The 17,630-nt window shown below is 57.8% G+C and overlaps 1 protein-coding gene across 1 annotated transcript in view; it reads left to right on the forward strand.

Moving 5' to 3' along the window:
* UNC5A (unc-5 netrin receptor A) overlaps positions 1 to 17,630 on the forward strand; it is a 61,692-nt gene that overhangs the window by 29,478 nt on the left and 14,584 nt on the right. Inside the window, exon 2 of the mRNA XM_065874086.1 lies at positions 16,900 to 17,121. Coding sequence (XP_065730158.1) covers positions 16,900 to 17,121 — 222 coding nt within the window. The remainder of the gene's footprint in view (positions 1 to 16,899; positions 17,122 to 17,630) is intronic.

Genomic DNA, 17,630 nt, shown 5'->3' on the forward strand with positions numbered 1-17,630 from the left:
CGACTGGACCCGCCCGCAGTGAGCAGGGCTCGGTCTAGCCACGGACCCCCACCCCGTGCCCCCACAGACAGCAGCCGTCGCACACTTGTGTCTGCGGCAGCGTGGGTTTGTGGCTCTCAGCTTGTCCAGAGGGCAGTGATCTTGCCCTCCCGCGCGTGTGAGCAGTGGCCCAAGGCTTTTCCAGGTATTTACGCCTGGCTGCATCGCCATCTACCCACTCAACCAGGCAGGAAATGACCAAGTCATCTTCTGCTCCCCGCCTGCCTTCCTCCCAGCCAGGATGGTGACTCTCCTTACCCTGCCCCCAACCCCACGGAGAGGCTTTTAACATCCTCCGCCTCTCCAGAGGCCGGTTCAGGGTCAGACAGCTCCTTGTACTGTGGTGACGGCCTTCACTCTCCCTTCCCTCCCCAACAGAGCCATCTCTCTACAGCTCTCCGATCCCATCGGCCCTGCTCCAGAACCTTCCCTGCTTTTCCATGTTCAGTATCCTTGCACAGATTCAAACCCTTTCTAATCCAATCCATGCTGCCACTAGATATGTCCTGCCTCAAATTACTTGCTACTGTTGTTCCCCCGGCCTAGGATGCCTTTCCCTACTGCTCCCTCCAGGCCGCTGCCTTTTCCCCTCCCTTGCCCACCCACCCTGCGGCAGGGCACGCACACTGCATTCTGTGCCTCTCCCGGCCAGATGGTACGCGCCCCAAAGACCCTCTGCAGCCCAGAGCTCAGGGTCTGGCACAGAACAGGTTCTCCAGAAACATAATCATTCCTTCACTCAGAAATATGTAGTGACAGGGCCTCTGGTTCCAGGCAAACAGACAACAAAGAAACAAGTCAAATAGGGAACCCATCAGAGGCGGTGGGCACTAGACAATGACAGGCGTGCTCTCTTGGATGGATGGGGCGCTCAGAGAAAGCCTCTCTGAGGAGGTGCTGAGCGCCGAGACCAGGACAATGAAGAGTAAGTGAGCTACAGCACCCTCAGCTGTAGGGGAGAGGGAACCGCAGGCACAATGGCTCTGAGGCAGGACTGAGCTTGAAGGGGCAGAAGAACAGAGGAAAGGCTGGGTGTTGGTGAGTTGAGAGGACAGTGGCCTGTGACATCTGAAGGAACAAGAAACAAAGAGAAGAGGCAGAGCCAACAGGTTTCCAGCCAGGGCAGTGACAGTGCTGTTTGCATGGGGAGCTGACTTGTTTACGGGGGGCCACACAGGATGGCCGAGAGGAAGAAACGTCCTGCAGAGTTGGGCCTGAAGGTCCTACAGTGGGGATTTTGGAGTCTTCTGCTCTGACGTCCTCGTTGAAGCCTGCTGTTCTCCAGGAGCGAGGAGAAAGCAGATGAGAGGAACAGGAGGGAGGGAGGAGCCTGGGCAGAGCCCTCAAGGAAGAGGCCAGGAGGAGCTCTTAACTCAGACAGAGGGGGTTCCTTGGCAGATGGGAGACGTGGAGGTGAAAGCCCGACTGTAGGGGCTGAGTCAGGAACAGGGTGAGGGAGAGCAGAACGGGAGCCCAGAGGGGAAAAGAGAGAAGGAATCTGTGCTGGAAAGGGGCAAAAGGGTTAAACAAATGGTTTTCTTGTCTTTGATGGAGAGGAGTTGAGCATCCTTGATCACCCTTTGGTCATCCAGGCATTTTACGTAGCTCGGTGACACCAGCTCCAGGAAGCCCTGTTGGACACCTCAGATCAGCACTGGCCGCCCCGCCCCGCCCCGCCCCGCCCAGTTATGTGCTCTCATGCCACCGGTGCTTCTCTGACAGAACTCTGACTTACGGCTTGTAACCTTGGACTTACGGCCCTGACACCTAGCCAGTGTCTGTCTCCCATGAGTAAGCTCCTGAGAGAGGGGCCTGATTTTGTCCTTCATGGAAAATCCAGGTCGTTACCCAGGGCCTGGTGGGAGAGGCCGAGAATGCCAGGGAAAGCGGCACAGCCCTGGCGGGGAGGCCTGGAGAGAGCCGAGGCTGCTGGGTGGTGAATTGGCCCAGAAGGAGTTCATGCCGACCTTGAAGTAAGCCAGCATTTCAGCAGGGGGCAGACGTGCTCCGGATCAGGGTGGACATGGATGCTACACAGATACTCTGCCCGCAGAGCTTCCACAGGGGCTCACATTCCCTCTCGGCCTCCCACCCCCCCTCACACTCCATTTGGGTTGCTCTGATGGCGACACCCACGTCCTGGTTTGGGGGCAGATGAAGGTCTGCCTCATCCATATCCAGCTGAAGTCAGGCCCCAGCTGATTCTCCGCATCCAACAGCCAGGATCAGGCCCTGGCGGGGTCTTCGTTGGAAGAAAGGCTGCCTGGATGAAGCCACCCCATTCCCACCCAGTGCCCCTCTCTGGGATGGGGGTTTGGGGAGAGACAGGGCCGGCCTCGGGGACTGACCGGCTCTCCCCACTGGTCCCGGCAGGAAAGCAGGTGTCTGTGACCTGGCGGGCTGACCCAAGAGCCCTCCTTCCAGGGCCTCCCTTGGGGGGACGACCACCCCCTAGGAACAGGCCACTGTTCCAGAGAGAGCCAGAGGGTCCCAGAGAGAGCACCATGCAGGGGCCAAAATGGGGGCCCTCTGCACCCTCTCGCTTCCCTCAATTCATTAAGACCTGTAAATTTTCTCATTAATATTCTTAAAGTTCGTTTTAAGGGGAACAAGCGCAGAGATAATTGATAATAAACCCCCAGTTAATGCCCTCAGTTTACTGTATGTAAGTTATATCTGCTGATGGCGTCTCTCACTCCCAATTACCCATTTAGCTGTGGCGATAACAGCAGTTCAATGAGACCAATACCAACTTTTACATATTCCAGACTGATAGCAATAAATACCCACACAGGGAAACTCACTGGGCCTACTGTATTTTTTTATTAAGATTTAAATATTCATGCAATTATTAGTGATTTATTAAGAGCTAATGACCCCTTCAAGAGGCTCTCTAAATCTTCACCTAAAGAAGCCCTGGCCTTCCCCTCCCCCTTCACCCCCATCTCTCCTTACTGCTGCCCCCCATCCCCACCGCATCCCAACCCAAATCAGAGAAATGAGCTGCTCTGTCGCAGCCTGGATGACATCACAGCATCACCGATGTTTCCATGGCAATGGCAGGCAGGTGAGGTGGAGGCCAAGGATAGAGGTCAGGCCTAGGGAGAGGCTGGGTTTCTTGAAGGTAGAGGCTCCTGTTCCTTCCTCCATCAGACCTGGGGGACACAGGGATGAGGAGGCCACCCACCGGCCCCTCTGCACCCCCACTGGCTAATGGCCTGCACACTGCAGCCTCCTCCAGGCTGGCCTCCAGGAGCACCCCCTACCCACCTCGTTCTGGCCTTAGTGTCACTCAACCCCACCCTTTCCGGTACCCCTCCTACCTTCACGCTTGTCTGAGTCTCTTCCTATTCCGTTAGGGGCCCTTGGGAGGAAGTACATCAGCCTCTCTCTCCCCTGCTGCCCTCTCCCTCCTTTCTTTCATTTTAAAATGTTCCACCCTAATTACGTCAAGGACAAGAGGGTGTGCAGGGGTCTGGGATTCTGGGACTCAAGGCCCAGAGAGGGCAGTGACTCACCTCAGGCTGCACAGCGAGGCCCAGGTCATCTCTCCTTCCTCCGTGTTCCCTCAGACCCCTGCTTCCTCCAGCCCCCTCTCCTCCACCCGCAAGACCTCCAAGCCTATTAAAGGGGCAGGAAAGATAATGAACAAACCAGGAAAACATGAAATCAATATCAGGAGGAAAAAGTACGGCTGCCATTAAGTGAAATAAACAAGCTGGTAATTATTTGGACAGCGGGTAATTAAAATGGGGTGAGGGCTCATTACTGTCTTGTTGGGGTTTGATGGGCGGGCGTGGTCAGACACCCTCTTCCCAGCTGTAAGGTCGCAGCCAGGCCTGAGCTCCTGCCGGCCCAGATTTGGGGGGATTGTAGTAGAGGATTTCCTCTATGGAGTGCCCACCCCTGACCTGCCTGTGTCTCCAGCAGCGTTCTCCCTGCTCCCCGGCTCAAGATCTGAGGCCCAGAGCAAAGGCAGGAAAGGCAGAGCAGCCCTCAGGCTGCCGTCTGCCCCCACCACTATCCAGAACCGGGAGCAGCAGCCCACTGCCGGTTCTCAGACCCTCAGCCTCTGGGAAAGGGGCAATGCCCTCAGGCCTCAGCTGAGGGTGGACTCTTGTGATGACAGTTAAATCCAAGTCACCTGGGGTGATGGACAGATGACCCCCTCCAGCCTCTGCCAGGCCCCAGGGGACCACCTTCAGGAGGCCATGATGAAGAGGGGTCCCAAGGAGAAGACAGGATGATGGAGTGGGTGCTGGCCAGGGTGGGAAGAGTAGGGGAGGAGAGGAAACCAGGAGAGCAGAGCAGTGATGGAGAGGGGGGCTCCCCCTCGCCCTGCCGTGACCCCAGTTCTTAGATCTGTACAGTCGGAGGAGACCTCGGACATTGTCCAGTCTGGCTTTGGCGTGCCAACTTGTTTGGCCCACACGGTGTTTAAGTGTTTAAATTAGTTGTCAACATTTTAAAATAGGAAATTTCAAATAAAAATGATTTCTAGCTTTTCTTGGAAGAAAAAAACTCCAGCACCTCCTGGCTGGCCTGCCACCTGGCAGTGGTTGGCTGAGCTGAGCTGGCCCCTTGGACGGGCATCTTCACTCTCCACTTCTCCTGGGCTTCGTCAGCCCCTGAAGACACCTGAGTTCGCCAGCCCTGACGCAGTCCTATCCCTTCTGGGGCCCAGAGAGGGCAATGACTTACCCAAGGCCACACAGCCAGGTGGAGGCAGAGTGGGGACTGGGGACCCAGTCCCCTGATGCCCATCCAGAGGCTCTGCTTCTGCCCTCAGCGAGTCCATGCCCTGGACCTGTCACTGGCAGGCACAGCCCAGTGCCCAGCCCAGGAGCTGTCAAGTGACGGGGGAGATTTCAACTGTACCAGACCCCCAACTTCTCAGTGCCTGAGCTGGACACTGCTGAGAAGAGGTGGCTCGGGCCTGCTGCATGCCCTTGAGGGTGCACAGCGTGATGGAGGCAGCCACTGACCAATGGCCTACATCAGTGGGTAATGCTCTGTCAGCCGGGGAGCCGGAAGAGGGGCAGTGCAGCCCCTATGCAGAGAGGAGCTGGAGAGGGTGTCCGGAGGAGGTGACACCTTGAGTTATCAGTTAACAGGGCTGGGGGACATTGGGGTGTCTGGGGTGCCCTGCAGGTACAGGGGAAAGTTGGGGTGGGGGCGGGGTCTGGGCATGCTGGGAGAGGGGATTAGTGGATGAGCTGAGCTGACTGCTGGGTATAGGCTGGTGCCAAGAGATGAGGCTGCTACATCGGGTGTGCAGGGGGATGTGGGGTGTATGGGGAACCGACCTTTACCCTGCGGTCAGTGGGAACCGTTGCAGGGCTTGGAGGGTGGGATCAGATTTTCTTTCTAGAAATAGCACTGTGGTGGCATTGTTGATGGTACCAAAGCCGGGAGGTGGTCCCAGGAGGACAAGTTTCGGGGGCTGGAGGTGGGGGGTAGCTCCCAAATTGCAAGAGAGGAGGGAGTGGGTGGGAGAGAGGCTGGGGGGGATAGAATAGTGGATGGTGAGGAGGTGAGAAGGCCCAGCAGCTCTGAGACTCCCGCTGAGTGTCAGCTCTGGGAGCAGGAAGTTTGGGGGAGCTCCCGAGCCCAGCCTGGGAAGTGCCCGGGGTGAGGTTGTGGGGCACCCAGAGGCAGGGAAAATGTCAGATGCAGCTCAGCTGCGAGGGGGGATGAGGGGCCCTGGCTGGAGAGCAGGAGCTTGTGGGAAGGTGAGGAGCTATGGAAACGGGCCCCAGGAGAGGGCAGAGCACAGCCAAGCTGCTGCGTGGACAAGGGACAGGGGAGGAGCTGCGGTTGCTCCCGGCCGCCACCACTGCTGGTAGGAGCTGGATCTGGTACGGGGTTTTCCTGTAGGTCCTGTAGGTGACCTGTGGCTACAGGGTCACCATCCTAGTGAGGGCATCAGCCGCCCTGGCCAGATTTAGCCCAGAGGAGAGTGAGCAGTGCTGGTGTGCACGTGTGCTCCCAGGGGACTTGGTGTGTGTGCCCACAAATGCCCGAGCACTGGTGTGGCGAGCGTAATTCTGGGACACTGTGCCCAGGACTTCCCAGGTCGGCCTGTGGCCACTGGACGCTCCATAGGGCAGGGACATGAGTCTGGCTTGGGCACTGCTGTGTGGCTCGTGTCCAGCACATTTGCTGAACCAGTGTGACCTGGTTAAGGGCGTGGGACACAGTAGTCAGCCTGGGTAGGAATCCATCACTCACCACTTACTTCACCTGTCCCCACCTCAGTTTCTTCACCTGGAAGTTGGAGGTTTAAAATAGTTTGGCTCCTAGAATTGTCATGAGGGTCAAATGAGACAATCCATGTAAAATTCGCCACTATTATCATGGTATGACTGTGTATGGGTGTATGCATGCGTGAGCATGTGTGCACATGTGCACGTGTGTGTGTGAGCCTGTGTGCCTGTGCTCGTGCTGGCTGGGGTTGTGGGCAGTGTCTCCCACCGGCCGAGGGCAGATCACTGGGTGGCCTCCCTCTGGGTGGCCCCCCTTTTGTCTCTGGGCTCCATCCCGGGAGGAGGGGTGCGACTGCCTTGCCCTGTGCACCCTGAGCTGAGCCCAGCCGGGGAGCAGAGCTGCCGCTCCTGGACCACCCCTGGCCCCTGCTCAGGCCGGGCTCACACTAAACCAGTGAAATATGAAATGCCAGCATATCCAGGACAGGGTCCTTAATTAAATTAACTGCTGGCAACATTGTAAAAGTGCTGATGGGGTCATAGATGGTGCCTGAGCAGTGTTGTTCATTATCCCCTTGGACTTGTGGGGGCCACACCTGGGCTGGGAGCAGGGATAGCTGTGCCAGGCTGAGAGACCAGGGAGCTCTGCAGCCACCAGGGCCTCCGGCGGGCAGGCCGGCCACGGGAGAGGGAAATGGGAGCATGGGGGGCAGCTTGTCTTAAGGGTGCATGTGTGGAACAGTTGCACCATCCTTACTTAGCCTGTGTATTTACCTGGTGAAGGATGGAAATGGGGAGGGATGCCTTGGGAGCTGGCAAGGGGTGGTGGGGAGAGGGAAGTGTCCTCCAGCCTCCTGGCCACTCAGAATTACCCTCGATACAAGGCAACCTGAAAATCTTGCCCAGCCCGGTCGCTGATCACTGTGTGACCTTGAGCAAGTTCTTTCCCTCTCTGAGCCCCAGTTTTCTCATTAGGAAGGCAGGCAGACCCTCTCCCTGCCTGTCTGCCTCCCCCGTGTTCCCAGTGCCCTTCTGGCCACCCTCCCACGGCCTCCCACCCTGCAGGGAACTGTGCCAGGGATCCTTTTATGTCTCTTTCAGCTGGAGCTGCCCCAGGCCCTGGCAGGGCTCAGAGCTTGCGTGATGATCTCCTGCCGAGCAGTGGTGAGGGTGCTGGGCCAGCACCCACCTGCCCGCCTCTTCCAGGTGAAAAGTGGAGGAGGCCTGCCGTGCATACACACACCACCACCAGAAACACCCACAGCACACACACTGCACCAGCGGAAGATTCCACAGCAGGAAAAAGCCTTCCTTCCCTGGTTCTCTCTGGGCTGTGCGACCACATAATTACCCTGGATTCCATTCTATTTAATTGCAGCTTATTAAATTCTAACCAGCCAATTATCAGCCACAATTACAGCTTAATTCAGGGACACAATAGCTATTTTATCGTTTGTTAATCAAATGCTTATTTAAGCCTCAGCTTTATTAACTATTTCTCTGGTCCAAAGCAAGGCCCTGCGGCCAGAAGGGGACCTGGGAGGGGTTCCCTGGAGGCCTGTCCCCCCCCATCAAGCACTCTCTCCCTGGGCATCCTGATAGTTTCTAAGTCCCCTTCACTGGTGGGTTTAGGGGCTCTCAGCAGTGGCAGGAGTGTGGCGCCCAGTGTGGGCTCTGGGCGTAGAGTTGGAAGACCGAGTTTGTTCATTCATGATTCAGCACATGTTTATCAAACACCTACTATGCGCCAGGCCTGGGACTATAGCTGAGAACAAGACAAGCTGCTGTCATGACACGTTTCCGGGGAAGGGGACCTAGACAATAACCAGCAAACAAGTACACAAACAAGATGACTTCACATAGCGGTGAGTGCTATGAGGAAAATAGACTGGGAAAGGGAGGCATTGCTGAGTTAGAAGGGCCTACTTCAGGGACTTCCCTGGCGGTCCAGTGGTTAAGACTCCACACTTCCACTGTAGGGGTATGGGTTTGATCCCTGGTCAGGGAAATAAGATCCCGCAAGCCGCTTGGCACGGTCAAAAAAAAAAAAAAAAAAACCACACAAAAGAAGGGCTACTTCAGACACGGCAGTCAAGGAGGGCCTGTTGGAGGAAAGAAAGTTGAAGCTGAGACCTGAGGGTTTAGAGGGGGCCAGCTGTGGAAGAGCAGGGGGCAGCATATTGTAGGCAGAGCAAGTGCAAAAGCCCTGGGGTGGGAGGAGCTTGGAGGATTTAAGAAGCAGAGAAGGGTCAGCAGGTAAGCCAAGTGAGCAAGGCGTGGTGGGGTGGGTGGGGCCAGACCTTGGTCCAGGAAAGGCCCATAACTCCTGCCCTAGGCTGGCCTGGGCCAGGAGGCGTGGAGAGCATACCTGCCCTCTGTGTCTGTGTGACCTTAGGCAAGTCGTGAGCTTCATGTTCCTTGTCTGTGAAATGAGGGGCGGGTAGAAGTCACCCGAGTGCAGATGCCAGAGGACAAGCCACACGGGTGAGGTGGCAGCGTGCCCAGCCCCAACCGCCTTGTTCTTTGCAGTTCAGCCTGTCTGCATGTCCTCCTCGTGACACCTGTGTCTGTCCTTGTGACCAGGCCCCTGGAGCCCACTGGGGAAGAGGGTGACTTTCCTCCGATCTTGGGGAGGTGGCTGCCGCTTCTGTGACACTTTCGTGCACGTTACCATAGAAACCGGAGTGCCGCTCACGTCTGTGTGTGAGCACGGGTCAGGGGAGCAGCCCTCCCTTCCGAGGGACACCGTGAGGGGCTGTCACCCCACCTTGCCACCTCCACCTCCTGCGTGCTCCCCGACAGGAGGGCCTGCAGTCATCCTTTCCCTTGTTCACTGACTGTGCGCTGGGGCAGAAGAGCCTGGGCTCAGACCCGTCCCTTCCCTCCCAGAAGTCCTGAGACGTTTGGAGCAACAGCCAGGGAGACAAATGACTGAGGGATGGACCATGGGGCCGGGAAGCGAAAGAAGAGAAGCACTGGTGGACGCCTGGAGGCCCTGGGCAGGATGTCGTTCCTGACCCACCTCATCCTGGGGCTGGGTCAGTGCTATTTGCCCCAAATGAGGAAACTGAGGCTCAAGAAACAAGGGACAGCATAGGAGTCTGCAGCAGTCGGTGAGCCTCGGAAGCAGCTGGTGGGCAGAGCAGAGTTTTTTACATGATGGATTTGGAAGAACTCTGGGGCGCACCCCCCAGCTTGCTCTGGCTCTGAGTTGCCACCTGGAACCTCAGGGTTCTTCGTGTAGCCCCCAGATCTGTCGTCTTGGGGCCTCCTGCCCACCATTCCTCCACCCCGCCGCTGTCTGTGTGTCTCCAACAGCAAATGCAGATTTCAACCCTGCTTATCAGAGCCTCCTAGTGAAGCTCCCTCATCGTTTTTTTTATTAGTTTTGGCTGCGTTGGGTCTTCGTTGTGGCGGGCGGGCTTTCTCTAGTTGCGGTGAGTGGGGGCTACTCTTTGTCGTGGTGCGCGGGCTTCTCATTGCAGTGGCTTCTCTTGTTGCAGAGCACGGGCTCTAGGCGCACAGCCTTCAGGAGTTGTGGCTCGCAGGCTCTAGAGCGCAGGCCCAGTAGTTGTGCCACAAGGGCTTAGTTGCTACGTGGCATGTGGGATATTCCCAGACCAGGGCTCGAACCCACGTCCCCTGCATTGGCAGGCGGATTCTTAACCACTGCGCCACCAGGGAAGGCCCACATTTTAAAAATAATAATGACGCCGTCTCAGGCCACAGGGGTGTAGATGGGCAGGAAGGCACAAATCCCCATTCCTCTGTGTGTCTGCACCCCCTCTGTCCCCCACCATTGTGGCCATGGCTCCCAGCCCCCTCTGTCTCCCCTCAACCCTGCACATGAGCCTCTCCACAGTCCCCTTGGTCCACCTCCCCACGGTCCAGCACGGGTGTTTCTAGAATTGATCGATTGCTTGATTGGAAGGTAAACAGAGCTGGCTCCCAGCCAAGTTTGAGTGTGTGTCCCCCCCCACTTTCAGCCCTCCTTTCTGGGCTCTGGTCCCAGTCGAGGTAATGATATTCAACCTTCATTCAACAAACACTTGCTGGACACTCGCTATGTATCAGTCCCTGGCTAGGCTCTGGGGATGCTCAAGGGTTGGGAGAGACGTCACCATTCAGTCCCTGCCCTCAAGGCACTGACAGTTTGCATGGGGAGACAGATTCATAAATGGTGACCATATGATGTGGGAGGTACTGAGGTGAGTTCGGCCAGGGGCTGTGGGAGCTCAGGGGAGGTGTAGCCAGCTCTGTCTGGGGGTCAGGGAAGGCTTCCTGGGGGAGGGGGTGTTTGAGCAGGCCTTGAAGGACAAGTAGAAGTCACCCAGGCAGAGAGCAGATGGGGGGCGTAGATCAACGCAATGAAAGGATCCTCATTCCAGCTAGCTTTAGGCAAAGAAAGGAATCCAGGGGTAGCTCTGCCTTCTGGCTTCTTGGGATCCCAGGCTTTCAACACAGCGAGGAGTCAACCTCTTTCTTCCCTGGTTGTCTCCATTCTCCAAGCCCCTGCTTCAGACCCGTGGATGGCCTCCCCTTTCACTTGGCCTCCTATGGCCTGCAAAGCCTTCAGGACTGGCCCAGCAGAAAGAGAGGTTCTCTCTTCCCAGCAGCCCAACCCAAATCCCGAAGTCCCATCTATGGGGATGGGGTGACCTTCCTGTCTGGGAACTAGTCAGTGTAGTATACCTACCTCTGGGGCCAGAGATGGGGTCAGCCCACCAGGACCGCATGACTGTATGGACTGAGTAGGGTGAGGGCCAGGCATTCCCTGCAGAAAAGCGGGTACTGTTAGCCAGACGCGGGAGGGAGGCAGGGTCCCAGAGTATGCACAAGCCTTTGCAGAATTGCAAGTAGTCTAGATGCCATCCTACATACTTGAAGGGAGGCCCTAGAGGCAAGGCCAGGTAACAGGTCAGGCCCTGGGCCAGTAGAGCCTCGAATGCCAGGTGAAGGGCGTGGTGCGCCATCCTGTGGACTCTCCTCTCCCCGCCTGGGCCTGTGGAGCAGGACACCCAGGCCCCTAGCGGACCGACCAAATGCACATCTCCAGGCCAGGGAGCCAGGGAGACTGGGAGCGTAGGTGCCCAGGGGTGAGGGGGTGCAATGCTGGGTGGACAGCCAGGAAGAGAAAGACAGAGGCTGCCAGGTCCCCAGCCCCCTCTCTCTCCTCCGCCCCACTTCAACTCCAGAACATTTCTCAGGGAAGTAGCGAAAGCAGGGGCTTGCTGCCCCTCCCCTTTGCCATTGACACAGACCGGGGCTGTTGGAGGGATAAAAAGGAGACCCTGTCAAGCCCCTGTCAAGTTATGGACAGGGGCTTGGCACGGCTGTTCTTGAGAAACAGTGCTCACTACTCCCAGCTGAGAGAGGCCAGATGACACCCTGCCCCCAGCGCTCCTACCCTGCTCCGTGAGACTGAGTCCTCACTCAGAAAACACGAGTTCATTAATAGCTTGATTAATCACACCTCATATTTTCATGGCGCTTTGAAAAATAAAACATTTGAAAGCACTTTCACACCCACCCTGGGCCTCAGAGTTACACGAGTAGGCCTTATCATCCCAGGCTGCAGGTGAGAAAAGGGGGGCTCAACCTCAGAGCAGCAGCATGTTGGGGGATGGCAGAGGGCAGGCTGGAGCACAGAGCCTCTCCCTGCCCACAGCTCTGCCTGTGGGCCTCTCTGAGCTCTCTCTGGGTCTCCCTGCAGGACAAGAGTGAAGGGGGCAACCCTTAGGCAAATCTTCTGAAGTTCAAGGGAAAAAAGGGGGTGGTCATTCAGTCACTCAACAAACACTCCATCAGTATCCAGGTCAGACCTGGGCTCCTGCTCCGAGCAAGTTCACAGTCTAGTGGAGGAGGCAGCATGCCCAGTCCTGAATATGGCATGTACCCTGGAGGAAGGCTTAGGGGACAGCGTGGGCACAGGGGCAAAGTGACAAAGAGTATGGATCCAAGAAGGCCTCCTGGAGGAGGTGGCTTGTTGGCTGAGACTGGATGTCTGGGTGGGAGTTCCCAGTTAGACCTCACGGGACAGGCCTACCATGGTCCACTCCACAGAATGCCTCCCCATCCGATTCTCCACTGCCACCCCTGCCTCCCTCCACCCATTCCTCACGCAGGGAGATCTCAGCATTCCTCTGCACACAGCCCCCCAGATGCTCCTCACCCCTTCCCAATAAAACTCCAAGATCAGGCCGCTGCTCCCTCTCTGACTCACATCCTGCTCATCTCCCCTGCACTCCCTCTGCCCTGGCCACCCTCCTCGCTGTCCTCACAACAAACCCGGCTGCTTCCTGTCTGACAGCCTCTGCTGTTCCCTCCTCCTAAAATGCTTTTCCTCCCGGCCTTGGCCCTCAGGGGTCTACTTAGACATCACCTCAACAGAGGAACCTGCCCCAAGCCCTCTTCCCCTCTAGAGCCCTTGCACCTACACCCTTTACGAAATAGCACCCCTTTTTACCTGCTTCAGAACACTTGGCAGCTTCTGAATCCTCTATTTTCTTTTGCTTCTCCATTTTGAATGAAAGTGTTTGAGAGCAGAGGATGTGTCTGTCTTGCTCACTGCAAAATCCCAGAACAGTTCCTGGCACTCAATAAGTATTCACTGAATGAATGCAAGAATGAGTGAATGAATACATTTCAGGTCATAAGAGCACCATGAGAGGGGAAGGAGAAGGTAGCATTTGTCCCAGCCTCAGCTCTGGCCAAGGCCCATTACCCAGGGGTCTCTTATCCCCCTCTAGCCCCCAGCCTCCCTACACAGACACACACACTCTTACACACGACGTGGTCTCCCTTGCTATCCCTAAGAAGACACTGTAGGTGGGGACTGCTAGGATTGGGGCTCCCACCCTTCATGGGCAGCCAGAGCAGGGGTGCCGGCTGGGGCTGATTGGGCAGCCAGTGCCCTCCTGAGACAGGCGGGGGCCAGCTGGCCAGCCCCAAGGCTCACTGGGAATGGGGTTCCCACTTCAAGCCCTGAGCGTCCATACAGCCCCATCGGCAGTTCTCAGTGACCAAGTTCTCAGGGATCTGCTAGTAAATGAAAGAAGTCTTCTAACTGAATTCCAAGAGGGCAGCTGGGCAAGTAAGAGAGACTTGGCGAGGCTGTGGCGGACGGAGCTTCTGGCGAGCTGGAGGGTGGAGTTCGGGATACAGCAGGGCCTGTGTGGCCAGCGGGCCCTGCCCCTGCCTGCTCCCCCACAGCCCCAGTGCATCTGCTTTGCAAAGCCTTCCTCCCATGCTCATCAGCTCACAGCCAGAAGGGAGCAGAAGTAGGCACCCAAATCCGAGTCCCCATTCGCCAACACCTGCTCTAGGCAGCCTCGAGCTGGGCAGGCCTCAGCCACATGCTTGCTTCACCTGTGATAAGAGCTACAGAACCAGTGAGGACAGGTCCTGGATGCAGAGGGGGCGAAATGGCATGTGTGGTTTCCTGAGAGAGTGAGGTGGGGGAGTCCTCTTTCAGAAGAAGTGACGATAGAACTGGGCCCTGAGGAGAAGGTAGGAAAGTGCCGGCAGGGAGAAAGGGGGCATTAGGGAGTGGTGGTGACTGCAGTGAACTAGAGTCCGTGCCCTTTTGAAAACATCATATATCATTTGACACTGAGCATGCACTGCTTGCTGTTTTCTCCGATAGACAAGTACAGGGTTTCACGTCAAAGGGAAAGATAGCTCATGCCAGTGGCCTGCGACGTGGAGAGGGAGAGACCCAAGGCTCTCACTGTGCTTTAGTCCCAGTGAGAGACCTAACTGGGATGGTGAGGGGGGTGGGCAGATTGCAGGTGCCGACCACAAGGGTGGAGGTCATGTAGTGGGCGAAGGGGCCAGGGGGAGGGGAAGCCAGCTCTGGCCACCCAGCAAGCTTCCAGCAGCCCCAAGAGGGGCTGAATTTACCCCCACCCATGGCCTTAGAGTGTCCTTGCCAGCGGTCATGACTGCAGCCTGGAGGGGGCCCCTGGGTCCACCCAATAAATGACCCCCAGGGGGATGGGGAGGGGAGACCATGCCAGCGTGGCGTGGCGGAGGCCCAGGAGAAGTGAGCTATGTCCCTTATTGGTCACAGTACATTTATTTTTCATTAGCAGTTAAATGCAGACATGAGGGATTGTGCTGGGTTCAGCGGGCGGCTGACACGAGCAGTGCTTGGCGCGGTGATCGATAGGGAAGTCGGGGGGGGAGGTGTCCATGTGCCCTCTCCCTGCCCATACCCCCAGCTGGGACCCCTGCCTACCCAGCTCCCAGCCGGTAATCAGACACAGGCCATCACACTGAGCCTCTGTGAGGCGAGGCGTGGGCAGGCCTGGAGGCTGACACTGAGGTCTCGCATGCCCTTCTGGAGCCTGTGATGCCTGCCCCCAGCCCCCTGTGGGCCCTGCTCAGGGGTCAAGCTTAGCCCTCCTCTGTGCAGCCCTGGGGTCTGCAAAGATGCCGTGGCTTCCCCAGGAAGTATCTAGAGAGGCTCCTGGACCTACCAGGCCCACACTTGGGAGCCCACCCTTCTCCAGACCTTGGGAGGTCTGAGCCCAGCTCAGCCTTGCCCCGGCTGAGCCCGCTGCCTGGGTCAGGGCGGCTGAGTGACAAGTGAATGTCATAAAAAAGGGTCAGGATGTGGGCCCCCCCAGAGTCCAGGGCTGGAGCTGCAGGGCTGGGGAAGTGACTTCTCCCTCAGGCCTCAGATTCCACATCTGTAAGATGACTAGATGGCTCCTCCCCTCTGCCTGCATCCCCACCTTCCTCAGCCTAAAACAGAGACCCAAGGACTGGCAGAGCCCCATGGAAGTGGTTCAGGATGGGGCAGGGCGGGACAAGGGGAGCTTGTCTTCCCAACTGCAAGTGTGGTTCCCTGGCAGCTTAGCCTTCCTTACGGAGCAGCAGAAAGTGTCGGGGGTAGCGGGGAGAGAGGCTGGGGAGAGGCCAGGGCGGGGGGAGGAGGGGTGGATGAGCCCACTGCTGCAGACACGGAGGGCAAGACACCTGCTGGCTCTGTGCCTCAGTTTCCTCCTCAGTCCCCACCCCTGAAGAGATTGCTAGGAGAGTTACTGAAGGAGCGTTGTCAGTGCAAAAGCACTGGGTATGGATAGCAGCCAACATTTTCCGAGCACTGTGCCTTTTTTCACCTCATCCTCATGAGAGCCCTAAGAATTGGGTACCATCCCCCATTTTGCAGGCAAGGAAACAAGCAGGGGTTAACTGAAGTCACACCAGGTTTCTCAGCCTCTGCAGACATTCCCAGCTCACCCACCCGGTGCCTACAGGACCAGGCACAGATCCCCTCCCCAAAATCACAGTCTTGGGGTGGAGAGGGCAGACTCCCACATTGGAAAGAGAGGGTCCCTGTGCAAGCAAGAGAGAAGGGGCAGCGTGGATGCCCCCCTGGGCCCGAGGAGCCAGGCCTCCCTGTTAGAAGCCCTCCATGGGTTTTGGGCTGCCCATAAGGAGGTAGTGGAGCCAGGAGGCCGACTGCGTGAGGCACCTCCAGACTCCCCCATGGGGCAGACAGGACCTCCATAGATGTCATAGACAACAAAATGGGTAACCTGCCTAAGGTCACCACTAGCAGGGAGCAGATGGGTCTCTGAAGCCCAAGCTTTTCCCTCTTTATGTCCAGAGCCCCCTGTTGCCTGTGAGTGTGTGTTGGGGGAAATCACTGCAGCCCTGAGAGAGGCCAGGCCGTCAGGGGCCTGTTTGGTGGGTGTGGAGGCTGAGGGTGCCCCAACTCTCCATCCTCCCACTCCCCCCCCCCCACCCCGCCCCTCCCCACCCTCTCAAGGGTCCTGCCGGTGGAGCAGACGGTCAGACTGCTCTGGGGGGTTACCTCCACCAAAGAAAACCTCAGAGCCAATTACCTGTGTAATTAGCAACAAATGACTTGTGGGATGGCTGTGGTTTGCAGTTAAAATTAGGAGGAAACCCATATTCTGGTCTCCTTGAAGGGTGGGACATGGGCCGGGCCCCTGAGGCTCCCAGACACACCCTCCTGGCTCCCACCCTCCCCGGGACCCACCCAGCAGCCCAGGCTCACCCCAAGTCACCCCTCCTGGGGGCCTCTCCTGTAGCCCTGCCACCAACACCCCTCACATCTGCACTCATCACAGCCTCCTCTCCTCCTTCATTCACTTGGTATTTTCTCAGCACCTACTACATGCAGGGGCCAGGAATGGGGAGCAACCCGGAAGCAGCCCCCGAGGCAGCCAGGGCACTCCTGCCCTCCCTAGCCCCAGGCTGCCCAGGGCCCTCTCCCTCCCTCCCTCTCTCCCCCCAACCCCCCCACCACCACTCCCCACCCCTCTGCTCCACCCACACCCCCCACCCCCACCCCCGGGGCCTTCCAGGGCAGTGGGCTGCCTCACCAGATCCCTAAACTTCTACCAGCGTGGTAATGAGCCCTGACCACTGCTGTGTGCTGGCACTTCCGTATTTGTCTCCACAGGGGGCTGCTTCTTCCCCTATTTTATGAAAGGGGACACTGAAGTTTAAGGGAGGCATTCAGCAGCCCAGCCTGCTGGGCTGGAAGTGGCAGAGCCTGGCCCCACTGGCTGCCTCCTCTTGGCTCGGTCCCAGCCCCTGAACAGGCAGGTAGCCCCGGGAGGGCCCCGCAAGTCCAGCAGAGGCCCCAGCTCACCTGCCCCCTTTGCTTCTGCTGCAGGGGCCCAGCAGAGTGCCACAGTGGCCAACCCGGTGCCCGGCTCTAACCCAGACCTGCTTCCCCACTTCCTGGTGGAGCCTGAGGACGTGTACATCGTCAAGAACAAGCCGGTACTGCTGGTGTGCAAGGCCATGCCCGCCACGCAAATCTTCTTCAAGTGCAACGGGGAGTGGGTGCGCCAGGTGGACCACGTGATCGAGCGCAGCATGGATGGGAGCAGCGGTGAGACCAGGCTGGGGTGCCAGGCGGGGTCACTCGAAGGGGGACCGAGTCTCAGACTCAGAGGCAATGGAGGCCCACAGAGGGGCCTGCCATTGCCCCTGCTGCATGCCTGTGAGCCGAGGCCAGGGTGAAACTAACCACTCTGTGTGCACCACCCCAGGTCCCCAGGAGAGGCAGGACTCCCACACCTGGGACCCACTGTGTACACACCAAGGCCTTCCCCGGGAGGCCCACCCTCACAAGACTTCATCACTTGGTGGGGGAGTGAGTAAAAGGGAAGCCCCCCAAAATGCCCCAGGGAGCTCTGTGGGTTGCGGGGGGGGGGGGGGGCGGGACCCTGCCACTGCATCTGAGCCCAGGCAGACCCAGAGGCAGCCTGGCAAGTGGTGCCAGCAGAGAAAGGTTTGAAAAGAGTGGATCCCAGATGATGGAAGAGATCACGGACCTCACATTCCGTGCTTGTTTTCTTTGTGCATCTGTTGGTTCATTCGTTGGTCCGTTCGTTGGCA

The sequence above is a fragment of the Phocoena phocoena genome, chromosome 3 (genome assembly GCF_963924675.1).
Source record: "Phocoena phocoena chromosome 3, mPhoPho1.1, whole genome shotgun sequence".
Classification (NCBI taxonomy): Eukaryota; Metazoa; Chordata; class Mammalia; order Artiodactyla; family Phocoenidae; genus Phocoena; species Phocoena phocoena.